Below are 17,900 nucleotides of genomic sequence, written 5' to 3' on the forward strand. Positions count from 1 at the left end.
CTTACAGTAAAATAACTCATAGAGTTTGTCATTTTCTGAAGTCTTATATCTTCCGAGATTTAGAACGTCATTGACATTCGAGCTGTACTGATTATTTGTTAAGCAAAGAGAAGTGAATAGCAGAAAAACAATTTTATTTTAATATTAGATAAAAGCACAAATTCGTTCATAGTAGTATGGATTCCTTCCACTCAAGAATTTTAATTCTTTTTTTGCTCGTTCTGTACGACCTAAAACTAGATTGATAAGTGTTAAAATAAAAATTTAGTTGATATGTTGCGGAATTCAGCACGAAACTTCTATTTAGCAATTTCATTAATTTCAAGATAAATGAATTAACTTTTTCATTAGAGATTGGAAGATTATGTGAATTAAGCAGAGAAATATCTCAGTTTCTCTTTTATTATATTTATCTTCTCACTCTTGGAAAATTTTCGGAAAGTCGTTCCCAGAATTAAGTTTTACCTGATTCAGAAGCAATCCAATTCTTCTCAAGATAATAATCGTACAGAGTATCCATTTCTTCGAACGTATACAATGGCGTTTCAATCGGTATGAAAGGCTCTATTTTTTCTATATCCTGTGATAATACATAAAACATTGGAACTCATATCTCTGCATAAAATTAGGAAATAGAATTTTCTCTTCATAGACTGCAAACTAACCTCTCCGAAGAGTTCCAGCGGTGTTTCCAGTGGTACTGTAAGGTGGTCGCGTGCCTCACTTACCTCCCTTTTATCGGCAACCAACAAGCATGCACCATTCCTCTTAAAAACAAAGGTCTATAGATTAGCTAAAATTTTGTTTCGAAAGAGTTTCTAAAGTAGGAGAAAATAGAACTAGGAAATGCCTTTTACACCAAATGTATGGACATACCCAATCATTTCGTAATAACTTTCGGAGGTGATGAATTAAAGTGAAATATTTCGGATCCACAAGTTTATGATTTTTATCCTTCATTGTTGTTTTACCATAAAGAGAATTCGCATGATCGATTGTCACAAGCAGTGGAAATCTGCCAGCACTACAGTGATGCGTTAGCTCTCGAAGTAAACCACCAACACAGTCTGATGACAAAGAAGGAGCAGAAAGACCCTGAAATAAAATATGCTATCATTCATTCAATTTCATTTTTCTTCCATATAAAAATAAATTGTACAACCAAATATAACTGGAGTTGAAGTCATCACAAAAGAATTAATGGGAATTTACTTAAAATGAATCTTACAATATCAACAATATTCGTGATTGGTTCTCCTTCCTTTGTTTCCTCAACTTTGGACCATTTGTAGTGTTTCTGGGCTTTACATCCCTAAAATAGCATTAAAATTAACATTTTATTTGCCATCAAAATATGCCTCTTTTCATTCCATTTTTCAGATTTTGTAAAATTTGAGCTAATCGATGACAAAAAAAAACCTTAAGTTTTTCCCAATTTCGTGTATTCATTAGCTTGAATCTTCTTAGTATTTGATGTCCAAGTAGGGGAAAATCAATACGACCTTCATGATAAGTTGATGGTTTCACTTCATCATAATCTCTCATAATTGTTATCACTGCAAATTACCATATATATATGTAATCATATAACTTTTTTTTCTTATTATTTTCAGAAGATTTTTTTCTCAGAATATCATTTCGTGGAATTCCCCACTTTCCTACTGTTTTAGAAAGCAAAAGTGTTAATTTTAATTTCTAAACGTAGTTTTATATTGTAACAAGTAAAAAGAAATTAAAATCAATAATTTAAGTTTATTATGCATATAATAAGAAACTATTACTTCTGATCATGTATGCTCAATTATATTAGAAAAAAGATTATATTAAATATTCATTTGTAATAAATTTTTACTTTCATAGAAGAATGAGAAAAAGTAGGGACATTCCCGAACATATGATTCAGATGTTTATAACATAGGCGATTTATTACCACAAATATATCAAGTAATATAGAAATAATTTGTTTATGTCGACAAGTAATCTTGTCCAGAATCAAAAACAACTATGAAAAATTCTGATCTTAAATTAGAAGAAATAAAAACTGGACAAAATAACAAAAATGAAAAAATATTATTACTAACGCTCACCATTCGGTATTGTAAATAACACCCATCCTTGCTTCCATACATGATAAATGATTTGATAAGCAGTCATCGATTTACCAGTACCCCATCGTCCCCACAGCACCACACGTAAATTCGGAATGTTCATGCCTACCAACTAAAAAGTGAGAAAAAAAATTGCTCGGATATTCCATGAATGATATTATTTTAATTTTATGATATTCCAATGATATTTGAATCTGATGTCATCGTCTATGGACACTGTGAAACATAAATTTTGGTACTGTAAAATATAAATGAATCAAGTCTTTTGAAACATAAAAATTCATTATAGTTTTTGAGCAGAATTTCCCAGAAATAATGAGAATGTAAATTAAAAATTTATTCCTGTGATATTCATTTGTTTTGGATAAGCGCATTTACATCGATAATATTTGAAATTAAAAAGGAAAACCTTTAAACATGCTGTTGCTTCAAATGTTGATTGCCTATATAGCCAAACACATTCATTCAATGTTTCTACTTGTTTTCGAAAATTTGGAGGCAACATATATCGATAATATAATGTATCAATGTCTTCATTGCTTACTTGATACAAGCGACCTAAGTCTCCAGCAGTTAAAGCAATCTGAAGTCTATATTTTTAAAAAAAATTTTAATTCATAATTAATTTCATTGCTTAGACGATTTGGTTTTGGGAAGAAGCACTAAAAAACAACTCATCATGAATTTTCTATGATATAAAAACAACTAGTAGTTTGGGAATCATTTTGTTAACATGAAAATCATCCCCTAAATTAAAACAAAATCAGTGCAATGATTCTGACAAAAGATAGCTTTCTTTTTTTCAAATAAAACGAACCGGATCATTCGTACTTGTTATTTGATAAAATCTGCTGCTTAAAGATGCGATCTGAGTCCGTTTCACTAAAAGCAAAGGAAAATACTGTAATTTAAATCACTTAAGAAAAAATCCAATGAAATCACTGCCATTTCCAGCAATAAATAAATAATTGAACTTACAAATCATGAAGCACTGACCAAAAGTAGCATTCCGGATCAAGTGTGGAAGTAAACTAGCGATCATTACGATTAAATTACAGGAAAATCAGAACTGTAAGTTAAGTAACGAACCAAAAAGCGACATTTTCGTAACTGCAAATATTGCCGGCTTGTTTAAATTAAATTTGCAGCAATAAATTGGAAGTACCAATGCCATAAGTCAGTTACGAAAGAATCAATTAATACATAAAAGCTGACAAAACAAATTAAATTGTGAGGCATGCATTTACTGCAGTTGAACGATTTAAAATCGGATTTGAATTTTGTAAATAGCAAACTTTATTGTTGCTCCAATAAAAGAAATCGGCAACAGAGAAGTGACTGTTTTAGAAAGCAAAGAAAATGAAAATATTTCTTTATTATAAATACCGCATATGCTAAAAACCAGTGTCAAAAAAAAAAAAAAAAAACTTATCAAATTAAACAACACAACATAATAGAAACTGATCAATTAATAATGATAATAACTAAATAAACGTTGCAGAAACGGTAAATCAAATCAATCGAGCGACATGGAGAAATTCATTAAGTCTACTAAAGAATGCTGTAAAAAGCATGCCGTCCAACATCCTAGCACATTTCAGCACAATAGATCATTAAATTACAAGAAGTCAATTACCACGATAAGTATAGAGGCTGTCTTCTAATTTAAATTTCAACAAATATATGTTCAGGAATTGATTAACGCATATTGGAATTGACCACTACTTTCATATTCGGCCATATCAAGCGCAACTTCGCAACTTTCTCGCACAACGCGCTGCAAATAAGATTTATTTTTCATGCTCAAAAAAGAATTTTTTTGCCTTAATTTAATAATCTATTACAATTGTAACTGCGACATAAATAAAGGTCTATAAAAAGATCACAAGCAAAATTTTCTTTCAAAATAAGGGAAAATGAATTAAAAAATGAACAGTTCGTGTATGGCTCTGGTAGGACAAAAAGCAATTAGACAATTATTAGTAGGGCCACAAAAATTGTCTGATTGGATGAGCATCACGATACAAATTTGCCGCACCATATAATTCAAGCTAGTCCATTTTCCAGTTTATATTATATGAGATGAAATCAAACTTCGGGATCGTTCCGAAACTTCTTCAGCACTTCTTCACATTCTTCGGTTGCTATTGCTCCTAAAGCTTCGGCACATTCATGCCGCACCATATAATTTTCTTCTGCATTTTCCAAGGAATGTTTTAATTCCGCAATTGCTATCGGTGATTGTGCTTGACCCAAAGCATAAGCAACTTCATGGCGGAACAGTGCACTATCACTACAAGTCAATCCTGAAATCAGACAAAACATGCATTAACTTCGACTGCATGAGAGCTCATATTTAAAACTATTAGCTTCAAGCTTAAAAAGTGCATATTAGTGTGGTGAAATACAGTTCAATAAATAGAAAAAAAAAAGAGAAAAACTTACGAATATAAAATGAAATAAATATCATTGTTAAAGAATTAAGAAAATCTCAGATGATTTTACTAATAGCATGAGAATAACTGACTCATTGCTCTGTCCCAAGCAGCGAATACTGTGTCATCAGTCTAAATAAGTTAATTTTAAAAATGAAAAATTTCGTAGATATTAAATGACACCTTTTGCAAGTGATTTTATAGATTCATTTGTGCCAATATTCCGAAGACTGAAGAGAGCTTGATATCGTTCCCATAACGATTTTGTTGCATCTGTTAAAATCAGCGAAAGCTTATCAACACTGGTTTCAGATGATGCAGGAGCTGGATCTACAATTCCGAGTTATAATGTTTGCAAAAAGTTTTTTTTTTTTCTTTTTTTTTCAATGAATAACATAAACCGGATGGTAAATGAATAAGAAAGGTTATCAATCACCGTTTTGAATCCTTTATTAATAGCTTAATTTTTTTCTACCAGTCATATAATATAGTCCTAATATAAATGAAAATTGGTACAGAATCAGTAGAAAGTAAAAAAAAAAAAATTGAAGAAAAAGTTCTATGAAAGCAAATGTTAGTCAACTCAAATTTCAAAAATCACTCATTTTATCTGCTAATACTTCAATTCATAGAAACAATATTAACAAAATGAATCAGGTATGTTCTAATATTACTTTACCTTAAATGAAGCTTTAAGAATGACTTCATACCTATTGAATTGTATGGACTTTCTTTTTCATTTTCTTTACGATCACATTTATTTTCTTGAAGCCACATTATCCTTCGCAAGGCTAACCTACACGTTTCTGCAATACTTTGAGCTTTATCGTTAATGTATTTCTCAAGGATGGCTGTAGATGAGCAAGAACCAATTGCTCCTAATGCTTCTCCTGCTTCATGGCGTACAATAATCTCTGAAATTCGTGCATTTCAGGAATTTTAAAGCTATCCAGTCAACTTTTCTGATTGTTGATTAACCTGTTTTGCAAAATTTTCTACTAACCTTCATTTTCATCCTGAAGGATGGATTCAAGGATAGGTATCGCTGCTTCATTTTGTGTCTGACCAAGACAGTAGGCCAATTCATGTTTCAGAAGAGCGGATGAATCATCGAAACATCGTCCAATCCATTCAACTGAACGATCACATCCGATATTGCGCAAAATAAAGAGAGCTCGAAACCTCGCACAAAGTGGCTGCCTGAAAGTATTTCTAGCATGCAATGAAATTTATCGCTATGTCGCCAAATTTCATATGCTTCAGGCAAAAAAAAGAAAATTTTTTGAAAAATGGAACTTGGATACCATTAAATGTGTATCATTAGTACCTTCTAACACAAAATGTATAAAACGTTGGTTTGAGTTACAGTCAAATCAGCGCGGTCTATGCAGTAATCCTATTTAACACAGTTACATCACTATGAATTTCGCTATAGCAATTATATCTTCTTCATAACATTAATCTGAATGTGACAATCAAGCCTGCAAAATAAAAAATGAATGAGTTTTTACTTGCAATCGTTTAATAATCGTCCAATTTGATCAATTTCAGAATCATATGGCATCTTCATTTAATGTGATTTAGTGTTGGATAATCCTTCGAAATATCTATGCTGAATAATCCTTCAAAATAAAAAGAGAAAAAAAATTAATTTAAATGATAATTTAAACGATAAGATCCACGAATAAACTATAACCTTTTCAAATATTATGTATATACTACATTTGGCAATGATATTACCATTAGTGATAGCGTCAGAATGATATTATCGAAAAGATAGCATTAACATGAAAATCATTTGTACAGTGTTTATCAATTTAATGACGCCATCTCTTGAAGCATTATTTTAGCATGAAAATAGTTATAGTTTCAATAATAAAATCATTTATGTGGAATATTAAAAATAATTCAAGTATGCTCAATTACTATTTGAATGCATTATCATATGATAATAACTCAACCGATTGAAAAGAAAAATGAAATTGACAAAGCTGACAAAGCTTTGGTTAGCTTATCTTACAACTAACCAAACTTTTAGTTTAACTTATGTTACAATTAACATAAGTAACTCTCCTACGTCACTAACTAAGCATTTAACCTGTTACTTCATAATATTTCATGTGCTTAACTGTCCAGATATGTCACGTAATATATTTTATACGGCTAACCGTGAAATACGCGTATAGCTTTAGTGATTGCATAATGTTTAGTTGTCATCTGGAATGAGTTGAAGTTATGAAATGCTATGATTCAACGATGTTTTCTGTGAAGCGATAATATTTAACGAACGTTCAGGAAAGAATTATTATTCACTATACTATGCCAGTGTTAGTCACAATTATTCAAAAAATTCTACTTGTAAAACTTTTTTCTTTTAAACTGATACATTATAATGCATGTTTTAATATATTATATATTATACATATTTTACTATGAAGAATAGAAATTTGCATAAAATTTTTTTCGAAATGCAACACTGCAAATGTAACATACAAAAAACAAAAGCAAAAAAAGAGGTCACTTAGTAGCCTGGGATATTATTATTTTAGTTTGTAAATCCGCTGAGAGAAAAAGAAAGAAAAAGTATACATTAAAATACTTTTCTTTTGACCCATTTTTCCTGTTTACTAAATAATATTTATATAATATTTGAATTGGTGATTATCCTTCAAAGTTTTTACTTTCCTAAGCTTTTTTGTTTTGTTTTGCTTTTTTTTTTAATTGTTAAACTTATGCACATTTGCAGTTAATTTACTGCGATGAATAAGAATTGCATAAAATTCTTCGAAATGTAATATTACAAAACTTCATCGTACTTTTAAATACATAACATTTTGTCAATTGTTATGCTGGATAAAATCTAAAACTTTGTCATTATATATTTTTTTCGTAGGACACAGTGATCCATCCGACCAAGAAATATCGTCCGAAAAGAGAACTGTCATGAAAATACGACAAAGTCAGGACATATTGGATGATGATGTTAGAGAGTGAGGAAATCGAATGACCTCATGACGTAGTTTTTTCTGTCTCTATCGTTTTCAAATGCTACAGTGATCATTCATTGGCTAGCCGTATTTTTTATTACATTGCTTTTGCTTTCGATTTTATATTTGGTAAGATAGGATACTGCATGTTTTTCAAATTTACAGTTTCCCTTTTTTCTTTCGATTTGTTGTATATCTATCAGTTTTGTGCATTTTATAATTTCTCTTTATTCACTTTTTTATTAGGATGTTTTCTTCAAAATTATAACACCAAGTTAATCGTCATTTCGTGGAATACTTCTCTCTCTCTCTCTCTTTCCCCTCTCTATATCTCCTTGTCCTTTTCTCATCTTCAATATTTTTAAAGAAAACTGCAATGATCATTGTTGTTAATATTTTCATTTTTTCTTTGCATCACCATTTTAATTTCTGTTATCAACAGGAGCGGTTCTACGATTTATCGTTTGCATCACTAATTTAACGAAATGCAGCAATTTCCGGTGTTGGACATTTCAGAGATGACCTCATCATCAGTGGTGATAGCTTCATCATTATCAATACCAGCTACTCCGCCTACATCATCAATTGATCCATTAATAATTCGTAATATCATTGATGAAGCATTTCGCGTAAAGACGGATAAGCAGGGTCGCGTCACCCCTTCGACAAAGCAAATTGGCTATGATTTATTTGTAAGCAGGTGATTAATTCCTTTTGCTGAATTATTCATAACGTTTCAATAATTGTCTCCGAGGTTCTCAGTCTTCTTCCCTTCTTAAAGAATAAGGAATCTTTTTTTGAAAAAAGATTTATTTTCTTATCTTTTTAAGAAATAATAAATCTTTTTAAAAAGATTTTTAAATCTACCAATTCAGTCATTGAACAAATGAATGAATCGTTGAGCTTAAATATTAGCACTGTTAATTTAATTTATAAAATTGTTTAGATGCCTGAAATCAGTATAAGTAGGAAAGAGATCTCTGAACTCTCTCTCTCTCTCTCAATCAGTATATCACTGTATCTCTCTGAACAATAATGTAGTTCTTTATATTTTAAGAAAAGTACTTTAAGCCGCATTTTTTACAATATTAATTTCCTTGTGATCTAATATTCAAAATGTCTTCAAATATGGAATTCAAATTTGATTTAGATTCTTTTTTCCTTTGTTTTCTTTGTGTTTTAGGATAGTGGCAAGTGGAAAATATTGATCCATTCTTATTCCTTAATTAATTTCTAAATTTTGTAGATTTGAACCACAACTTCTGATTGATGCTTTTGCGGCAGTAATTGAACAATTTCCCATTGTTGCAGCTGAATGCCCAAAATATAATAGCTGGTGGACACCAAGATTTTACCATTTGATTTTTCTCATTGCGCAGGTCAGGAAATAGTACTTCCTCGTAATCTTATAGTTATACATTTTATTCGAAAATTTTTACACGCCTATTTTTGATTTATTTCACTTTCAAAATATTTATTTTGTTTCTATCGTAGATCGTTTTCCTCTACTGATAATTTGCAGGCTTTTATGAGCGTTTTAGCTTCGGAACGTGCTTCAAATAAGACGAAAGAAAAAGACGTAAGTATAATACTTTGTGTGCAATAATTTTTTGAGATCTAAAACTTGATTTCACTTTCACAATAATCGTTTTTGCATGAAAAGTTCAGTTTCTCGTTTCCTTGATTCCTTAACGATATCAATTTTTAGTGCAGTAGTTGTTGTTGTTAATAATTTACAATTTTATCTTACCGGTTTTCCTATTATTAATCTTATTATTAAAAAGAAAAAAATTTTTTTCTGTTTCAGCGTAAGCAAGATTCGTTTTCAAATATCTGCATAAGTGTCACTGATGAGCAGCGATGCAGAATTTTGAGGGATGTGGTGTCACTCAATTTCAGTTTTGATTCCAATTTTTGGAGCTTAGCAGATTATGTGTTAAATTTCAACAAATGTCCAAAGGATGTAGTGACAATTATTTCTGATGCTGCATCGGCCGGAAAAGCAAGGTTTTTGTTAATTCTCTTTTCTTGATTCCCTTTTATTTCACTATATTTCAAATATATACTAAGCTGTTGGAGATATTAACAATCTTGATCATTAGGTAGTAGTCATTTCGATCTCACAAAGAGTTGTTTTTGCTTAATTAATTTAAAGTTTTGTTCAACCTTTCATTATAATCTGAGAATATTCTTTCCATTATTTTATAATCCAAAACACTTCATTTCAAAATTTTTTACAAGGACATGACTTACTAACAGCTGTAAATATTTTCTTATAGTTAAATATGTTGTTGATTTCCAACACTGATTTCCAGTTTTGCTGCTGTTGATTACTGCATTCGTAACAAAGTGCTCTCGCGTTATTTGGATGACCCAGCAATTTTGTACTCTGCTGCTCTTTTGGGTCCTTTACGCGCTGGTACTGTTGAATCATTTGCTGCAAAGCGAGCTGAAGAATTTCGACAGAAATGTCGTGAGGTTCTGTTGCGGGTGGAGAAATTAGTTAGTTCGCCGAACGAGTGGGAACATGCAATTGGTAATTTCTAATATTCATCTAATATTTTCTCAAATACTATACCTGTAATAATATAATGTAATTATTTAATAAAATTTTAGTTGATTATTTGGGGTCGGTAAAGCAAAACGATTCAAACGGCAAAGTTGTAGCATATACATACGTTGGATTTCGTGATTCTTTTTCAACCTTGATGAGAGATTTAAGGGGATTACCACCGTCAGACGATCGAATTAATATTAAATGGGCTCATCATTTGGTGAAAAAATGTGCCGCGAAGTATTACTGTGAAAAAACATGGAAGGTATACACTTTTTAACTTTAAAAATAAAAATTTTCAGGACAGTAAGGTCTAGTAGAAATATAGCTAAGTATAGTTAATCCTAACAAATATTATAGTTGAAATATTTGTGTAGTTCTAGCTGAGCTGAAAACATTTTATAGCTTATTAGTAACGTAATTTTTTTTTTAGATTGAGAATTTGCATGAAGTAATTTGGACAATACTTGCACAGAGGCCATCTATGCGAAAATTTGTCGTTCAGACACTCACCAAAGACTTTAAAGATCCTCAGGGTGCTGAAATGTGGCGAGTTTGCAAAATACCGGCAGATGCAAGAAAACATATGGCACATAAAAGGTTGATAAATTCTTGTAATACTTTTATCTGTCCGAGTGAGGCGTTCCTATAGTTAAGCTATTTCTTTGATATATTAAATATATTTAAGATATATTAAGTAAGATCGAGACTCACTGAAGTAGTAAGTAGTATTTGTTCTACCACTAACATTCTCATCGGTATGATATTGTTCATTGATATAAAACTCTTATGTAGAAATTATTTATGAAAAATGTAATAAATATGATGGTAAACTGCTACTCAGGTCTGATTCCAAATACTTAGGACTATTTTACAGTAAAGAGGAACACTTGGATCCGCGTACGCCAAATCCACCATATTTGAGCATACCAGAATCAGTAAAACCAATCGAATTTGTACGACATCCATCGCATTTGAAGCGAGTTGCTAATCTGCTGGAAGATTATGCAAATGATAATTATCCACCAGTTGGCGTAGATGCAGAGTGGTCTTCCTATGTTTCTTATAGCAAGTTAGTCTTAGTTTTTTATCATAGTTATGTTTTGAATCTATAAATGAATGAAAAAAAAAAAAAAAATTTTGACAATAAGATGGAGGATTATATAAATTTCTTATTCGTGTCATCTGTTCTTATTTGTCATTTGTTCTTTCTTATTCTTGTGTATTGAGTTGAATTTCATATTTATATCATTTTTAAATCAATTTTCTTAGCAAAATTTAAATAACGTTATGAAAGACAATAAATAATGACAGGCATAATCACAATCAATTTGATTAAATAAGTGAGGTCTGTTGTGATGTTTTTAGAGCAACTATTCTACAGCTGGCTATTCCATGTCATATATTTATAATAGACGTTGATGAAATCAAGGCTGATATACTCGTAAATTTTTTTGAGAAATTATTCGTTGAATGGAAGCTTTTAAAAATAGGTTTGTTTAGCGATATTAATTTTCTCAATTCTATATTGTCGACTATTAATGGCTTAATGATTGCTAAAATTCTAGCAGGAAGGAAACACCTATAAACATCTTCACCAGAGGACATTTATTAACATAAATTGAAAAAAAAAAATCGAAAAAAAAAATCATTACTACAAAATGTATTATTTGAATAGTCTAAAATAGTTCTGTTGATAAAGTGAGATGTGACAAAACTCTCAAATATAATGTTAGTGAAGCAAGCATGCTAAATATTTCGTAAGTTTTATATTTTAATATATCTTTAAGGTTATCAGTTTGATGAAGATCTTATTCAATTGCGAAGTGCAGTACAACATTGTTCAGCTTTATATCATCCAAAAAATTTGATATGTATTGGCAAAATTGTTAAATCGGTTAGTACAAAATTTTAATTCTGTTCATTATTTGTTTCTTGAGAAATAATAATAATAGTGTTTGTAGAATTTGTTACTTTTTTTTTCTATTTTTTTTAATCTAAAAAGTAATAATTTTTTACTTGATTTCTGGAATTTTATTGCAGTTGATGAAAGAGAGTGCTGAAAGGCCCGATGTAAATCTAAATGGAGTTTTTCATCCGGGAAAAGTACAGAGAAGTGAGGAATGTACAGAAGGAGTAAGAACTGATATTGTATCTACTGAAATGGATGGTAGCGCATGGAGTCACGTAGCAGATTGTAAAGAGGATGTGAAAACAAGGCTGAATTATGTTTCAATTGATATACCCCAAGTAATGAATAAATCCCATAATGTAATATCAACAGTAAAATTTAAGGAAGTGAAGCTACTTACAGTAAATTTTTTTTTCCTCGTGTCTGTCTTTCGCCCTCTGTCTCTGAATTTGTCTTAAAACTATATTTATTAACTTGCTATTCACTTTAAATTCAAAAATAAAGTCTTTTTGGAAGCGGTTATATATGCAGCTTTTGGAGAAGTAAGAAAGAATACCAAATTCTGGGTATTTCTTGAATTTCAATTGCATTTAAGTTGATATGAATTTCAGTAACACACTAAAATTTAAAATAATATGGATGATTATCTTGCAGTTATTTCATGATGAGATTCAAAGTATTTCATTTCAATTGATATGACATTTTTTATTATTTACTTTTATTATTTAGCTTGATAGTTTCAGTCTAATGCTTTTCTGCTAACCATTTTATCGCAGTACTAATTCTTTAAGAAAATAAAGGTTGATCTTATAATTTAGTTTAGTGAGTTTATCCTTTTCATTATCATAACATTTTCTTCTCTTTGAGATTGAAATAGATTTTTTTTTTTTTTTTTTTTTTCATATCATATAAACATTATATTTTTGTTTTTCTAGTCGAAACCAAAGGAAGACGAACAAGACATGAAAGATGTTGAAGAAAATCCATTATTAAAGGAAATCAGAGGTTTATCAGCATTATGTGAACGGGTGTTAGGTAAACCACTAGACAAAACAGAGCAGTGTTCTGTTTGGGATCGACGTCCACTTCGAGACTTGCAGGTATTTCATCGTTTTCTTTGAAAATGACACCTAAAATTGCATGATACTTGTATTAAGTGATTTTTTGGCAAGAGAGAAATCAAATAAATATATTTTCTCGATTACTTTTCATTCTAAAACATTTTTAATATTCCCCTAAGATGATTTGGAAAAAAACTCAGAATATTTAAAGAATTTTTTTGTTTTCCTGCTCAGTCTTTCATCAGTTACCAGCTATTGCTGTACTCTAAAATTCCTAAGAAGTTTCAAGATTAAAGCTAAGTTTCCGATGAGTTACTCTTAACCATTTCAATCGAATGATGGTAATTACTACTTATACTTTTTTTTTTTTTTCAGTTGCGATATGCAGCATTAGATGCGTACTGTATGTTAATGTTATATGAGAAATGCGTTGATTGGGCTTCTCGACTTGATCTCAGTATAAGGGAAATTTGCTCAAAGCAAGAACCTTTGACTGGAACTCTACCACTTTTTTGTGATAAACAGTAATTTCTTTGTTACTTAACGATTTGGTAATTTTTTCAGTCATTCTTTTTTTCTTTTGTAATGGATTTTTTTTTATCAAGTCTTATTTTTGTCAGCTCTTATCTGACTCCAATATTTTCCAGTACTGGACAAACTATTTTAATTGTAGCATCATGTAACAATTATTATTCTTCTGATTTTGAAAATCTTTACTCTTTAAATCTTTTCTTAAAAGATAGATGATATGATGAGGGTAGCCTTTTAATCATTTGTAATCATGAATTTCTTTCACATTAATAGTAATGCTCTGATCACTTCCAGGAATTATTATTTTTTAATTTATATTTATGGTTGTATATTGTTTACATATGTATATATAATTATTTATTTCTGCCTCTTTACTACTGTCTGTTTCATTTTAGATTCTTAAATTTTCAAAATGAAATTTAATCTTATAATTAAGCCTGCATTGAAATTGAATTCATTGTTTCCTATCCTGTTTCCTTTGCATATTACTAATATATATACATATAGATTTTTTTTTGCAAAACATTTAAATAACTTTTCTCGTTAAATTCTTCATTAACTTGAGATAAGTTGCACATTACTTTCAGTAATTTTTGTACCTCATTATATTTATTTCTTCCATCTTATTTCTCACTTTTAGCGGGTACATGACATTTTGTAAATATTTCTGTCATTGCGCCTGTAAAATTCTTGTATGTTCAAATGTTAACTTCAAAAAATTTAACCATTTAATATTATCTTAAACTCGTAATCATGAAAAGGATTAAAACTGATTGCATTTTTATTGGATTTGTTATTTCCCTTCATATTTTTATCAGTCATTTTGCATTTATTTGTTTAAAGCGAATAGTATAATTGTTTGTTTGGGTTTTTCCTTTTGTTTTAATAAAAGTCTCTTTCAATTTGTTCCAATGATGCATAATATGTTGTTATTTGACAATCGTTCCTTTAATTTCATTTTGAAACCGAAAAGATCGATCACATGATTTTGAAATCATTTCTTTGATAAAGCTTTTAAAAGTAAACTTACCTACTCATTAATTTGTTTCAGTCATTTTTTCTTATTAAATTCTAACAACTTATAAATCTTTACTTTTACAATGTCGCCGAGTCAAAATTTGCTCGATTTGATTTATTTGGAACAAAACAGTAACTTATTCTTAAAATAGTAATGTTATTTGCACAAAACTAACTTTTCTTTTTTTCAACAAATAATGGTCTCATATGCAAAATATGGACAAAAATATGTGAAAATGTTTGTCGGCAATAAAAGATTAAACAATCGTTACAAGTACCAACTGCTAATAGATTTGTAGCCAACGTTTCCAGAATGATTTATAAATTTCCTTGTTAACAGTTTCGACTTGTTCAACTTTTATGCTCACGTATGCTCTTTCATCTTCGCGGTTTTGAGGGTTTTTATTTTGCAAATTCTAACTGAAATTTAAAATCACAAAACTAGGTTTGTATTTTAGGCGATAGAGTAGAAGAAATTATTACACTAAAACCACTGGATTAGAATTTGCACGATAAAAATCGTCAAATATTGAAATTGTTTTAAGCTAGTATAAGATCAATGGAAATGATATCAAAGATATTTATGGATTAGATGCTTTTTGAATTCGAATAAATATGAGATATTTCATTATTCAAATTGAGAAAGTATCTCTTTTACATATCAACATGCATTATTTCCGAGACAATCATATCTGTGAAATCAGAAAGTGATTTACAATCTTTTTAATTACTAATACAGTTTTTTTAGAACACTAAGTTTTTGAAATTGTTTTAAACTTATATGAATTTGTCTTCAATTTATGATATTCTTGATTTTATCAAGTAGCATATAATGTTACATTCATTAGATAAAAATTAATGCATGAAGAGAATTTGCAATTAAACTTTTTAACTTCTCATACAATTAAACTCCTAAACTTTTCATACTTTTATTATGATTAATATTATATTGTTACTAATAATGTACAAATTGTAAATTTCTAGACTTAGCATAATTTTGTTTAACTAAAAATTTTAGTTTTTTGATTTATTGATAATTCTCTGATCAATCGACTTATACGGTGTTACCGTATAACTCGATTTATAATTTTCTACATATTGAATAGGAGTAGATTTTTTTGTCACAAATGATGAATGCAAAATAGGAAATGGATTAAATGTAATTTGTTTTGGTAATAAAATTGATTTAAATTCAGAAGTAGAAGTATGATTTGTTATAGATTCTAACATTTTGCGATAATAAGGACTAAATTTTGAATTTTTATTATTAACGGTTGTATTGTTGTACGCTAGGTCATTTAAATGTTGATTTAGTATGGGTTGAAAAGCTGGTGGTTTTGGATGTGAAAATCTTGTTGTTGTTGTTTTATTTCGTGCTGGACAGATGCAATACTGACCATCAATACCAGGAATTCCTGGTGATCCTGGCTAAAAAAAAGAAAAGATGAAAAATTGAAGGAAAAAATTCCCATTGCATTTGAATAATTCATTTGTCTAAAATTATTCCTCTAATAATTCTAAATTCTTCTAAAAAACTGTTCTTCTCATAGTTTTTTTTTTATTTATAGTAAAAGTAAAAAATTGTAAATTTTTATCGTTTTGAAGGTTTCCTCATATATTAGTTAAAATTTCTTTTAAAGATTCACGTTTTATTTTCAAATCAACTAATGAATTTTAAGTCTGTCAAATTATAAACTAGCCATTCCATCAAGTCCTGGTGTTCCACTTAAGCCAGGTTCACCATCATCTCCTATAAGACCAATCGGTCCAATTTCGCCAGGTAGTCCTGGTTCACCAGGAATTCCAGGCTCTCCTATGTGGCCTTGTGGTCCCGATGGTCCTTTCGGTCCTGAAGCACCAATCAAGTACCTGGTACCTGGTGTACCAGGTATACCGGGCATACCCGGTTCTCCTTCTTCTCCCGGTAAACCTGAATATAAGAATTTGCTTTTTCAAAAGAACTTAAGTTTACAATTTTGAAAATAAAAGTGTTGAAAAAAAAATAATATGAAAGACGATGATTCATTCATAAAATTTTTTTGCTCTTTTCATTTTCACAAACTGCCGATATTTCATTTTGAAATTATTAGAAATCAAGGTTGAATTTTTAAAATATGCGATTTCAAACTAAAACTATTCCATTAATTAGTTCATTCCTCACCTGGAGGCCCTGGATCACCAGTTGGTCCTGGTGGACCAAGAATATTTAGTGCTGCAGGTAAACCAGGCTTACCAGGTATACCATCTTCACCGCGGGCCCCATCGGGTCCTTTCTGACCTGGTGGACCTGGCGGACATTTAATACAATCTGATGTCACATATCCAATCATTATTCCTGGCAAGCCAGGATGACCATTGACACCAGGAATTCCTGCTTCTAAAAAATCTCACTTTTTAATTCTCATTAAAAAAAAATTGTCAGAAAAGTTTTTTGCTTCTCTTCTATCCAATTAATATCGCAAATTTTTATTCAAAATACTACCTCCACTTGCTCCTCTCTTTCCTGGAAGTCCCGGTGGACCCCTTGGACATGCATAAATTACCGAGCATTCTAGAAGGAAGAATTTTTTAAACTTAATTATATATTAAAAGTAGAATAATTATCGCATTACTATGAAATGCTATAAAATTTATTTTAGTAGTAATATTAAGTTGTTCAAAAATAGTTAATTGGTTACAAGTAATTAATTAATTAGCAGATAATTACTGCTAGTATCATTTTACACTGTCATTCTTTTTTCGTTTTTTGCAACAAGATGGAAATAGAGGACAATTTGAAATTAGAAACTTTTTCTTATTTTTAAAGCACTAGAAAAATAAGAATAATTTTGTGAACTGATCATTAACTTACTAAGAATTGATGAACTAAGATAATTTTCTTCTAATTCTTCATTATTACTATAAATGGTTGGAATAATTTGTGAGGAAATTTCTTCCAATGTTTCCATATAGTTTGAATTTTCAAAATTAATTTCTTGCAGTTTTCGTGAAATTTGTCGTCGTCTTCGATTAAATTTGAATGATTTCATTGATATTTCTCTAATAATTTGCATCGATGAAAATTGTGAAAGCTTATTCCAAACATTTTTTTCAATTATCTAAAAAATTTTTTCATATGTTTAAATGCTAACTGCTTTTTTTCTCAATATTTCATAAATTAAAATTTTTATTTCTAATATAGGAGAGAACAAATGTATTAATTAATTTTTAAAAAATATTAGAAACTAATTAAGCAAAAGAAAAGACTTTATTATCTAATTTTTAACCTAATCAATATATACGAAAAACAAATGCA

At 29.7% G+C, this 17,900-nt stretch overlaps 4 protein-coding genes across 6 annotated transcripts; 1 reads left to right on the plus strand and 3 right to left on the minus strand.

Annotated features, from left to right (window-relative positions):
* Positions 1 to 144: 144 nt before the first annotated feature.
* Positions 145 to 3,150, minus strand: Bma-dap-3 (the record flags this gene model as incomplete). Of its 2 annotated transcripts, none has more annotated exons than XM_043078795.1 (10): positions 145 to 230; positions 466 to 580; positions 666 to 767; positions 877 to 1,095; positions 1,229 to 1,312; positions 1,420 to 1,556; positions 2,088 to 2,220; positions 2,518 to 2,691; positions 2,926 to 2,990; positions 3,105 to 3,150. In XM_043078795.1, 10 exons carry the CDS (start codon positions 3,148 to 3,150, stop codon positions 145 to 147), a joined length of 1,161 nt encoding a protein of 386 aa, XP_042934729.1. The 2 variants fall into 2 exon arrangements, with proteins under 2 accessions (XP_042934729.1, XP_042934728.1); XM_043078794.1 differs by having other exon boundaries at positions 3,087 to 3,150.
* Positions 3,151 to 3,795: 645 nt separating this feature from the next.
* Bma-dohh-1 lies at positions 3,796 to 6,113 on the minus strand (the record flags this gene model as incomplete). 2 transcript variants are annotated; one of them, XM_043078796.1, is made up of 6 exons in its annotated part: positions 3,796 to 3,885; positions 4,203 to 4,414; positions 4,727 to 4,873; positions 5,254 to 5,349; positions 5,547 to 5,743; positions 6,055 to 6,113. In XM_043078796.1, the coding sequence occupies 6 exons, from the start codon at positions 6,111 to 6,113 to the stop codon at positions 3,796 to 3,798; spliced, it is 801 nt and encodes a 266-aa protein (XP_042934730.1). The 2 variants fall into 2 exon arrangements, with proteins under 2 accessions (XP_042934730.1, XP_001902820.1); XM_001902785.2 differs by having other exon boundaries at positions 5,254 to 5,457.
* Positions 6,114 to 8,048: 1,935 nt separating this feature from the next.
* Bm6887 (3-5 exonuclease family protein) lies at positions 8,049 to 13,585 on the plus strand (the record flags this gene model as incomplete). Its single annotated transcript, XM_001902786.1, has 13 exons — positions 8,049 to 8,230; positions 8,777 to 8,909; positions 9,053 to 9,109; positions 9,338 to 9,537; positions 9,846 to 10,066; positions 10,147 to 10,349; positions 10,518 to 10,684; positions 10,962 to 11,156; positions 11,453 to 11,577; positions 11,875 to 11,981; positions 12,128 to 12,334; positions 12,932 to 13,096; positions 13,433 to 13,585. The coding sequence occupies 13 exons, from the start codon at positions 8,049 to 8,051 to the stop codon at positions 13,583 to 13,585; spliced, it is 2,115 nt and encodes a 704-aa protein (XP_001902821.1).
* Positions 13,586 to 15,619: 2,034 nt separating this feature from the next.
* Positions 15,620 to 17,658, minus strand: Bm9149 (Collagen triple helix repeat containing protein, putative; the record flags this gene model as incomplete). Its single annotated transcript, XM_001897163.2, has 5 exons — positions 15,620 to 16,033; positions 16,306 to 16,535; positions 16,767 to 16,982; positions 17,088 to 17,156; positions 17,457 to 17,658. The coding sequence occupies 5 exons, from the start codon at positions 17,656 to 17,658 to the stop codon at positions 15,620 to 15,622; spliced, it is 1,131 nt and encodes a 376-aa protein (XP_001897198.2).
* Positions 17,659 to 17,900: the final 242 nt, after the last annotated feature.

This window comes from Brugia malayi, assembly GCF_000002995.4.
Source record: "Brugia malayi strain FR3 genome assembly, contig: Bm_v4_Chr2_contig_001, whole genome shotgun sequence".
NCBI lineage: Eukaryota > Metazoa > Nematoda > Chromadorea > Rhabditida > Onchocercidae > Brugia > Brugia malayi.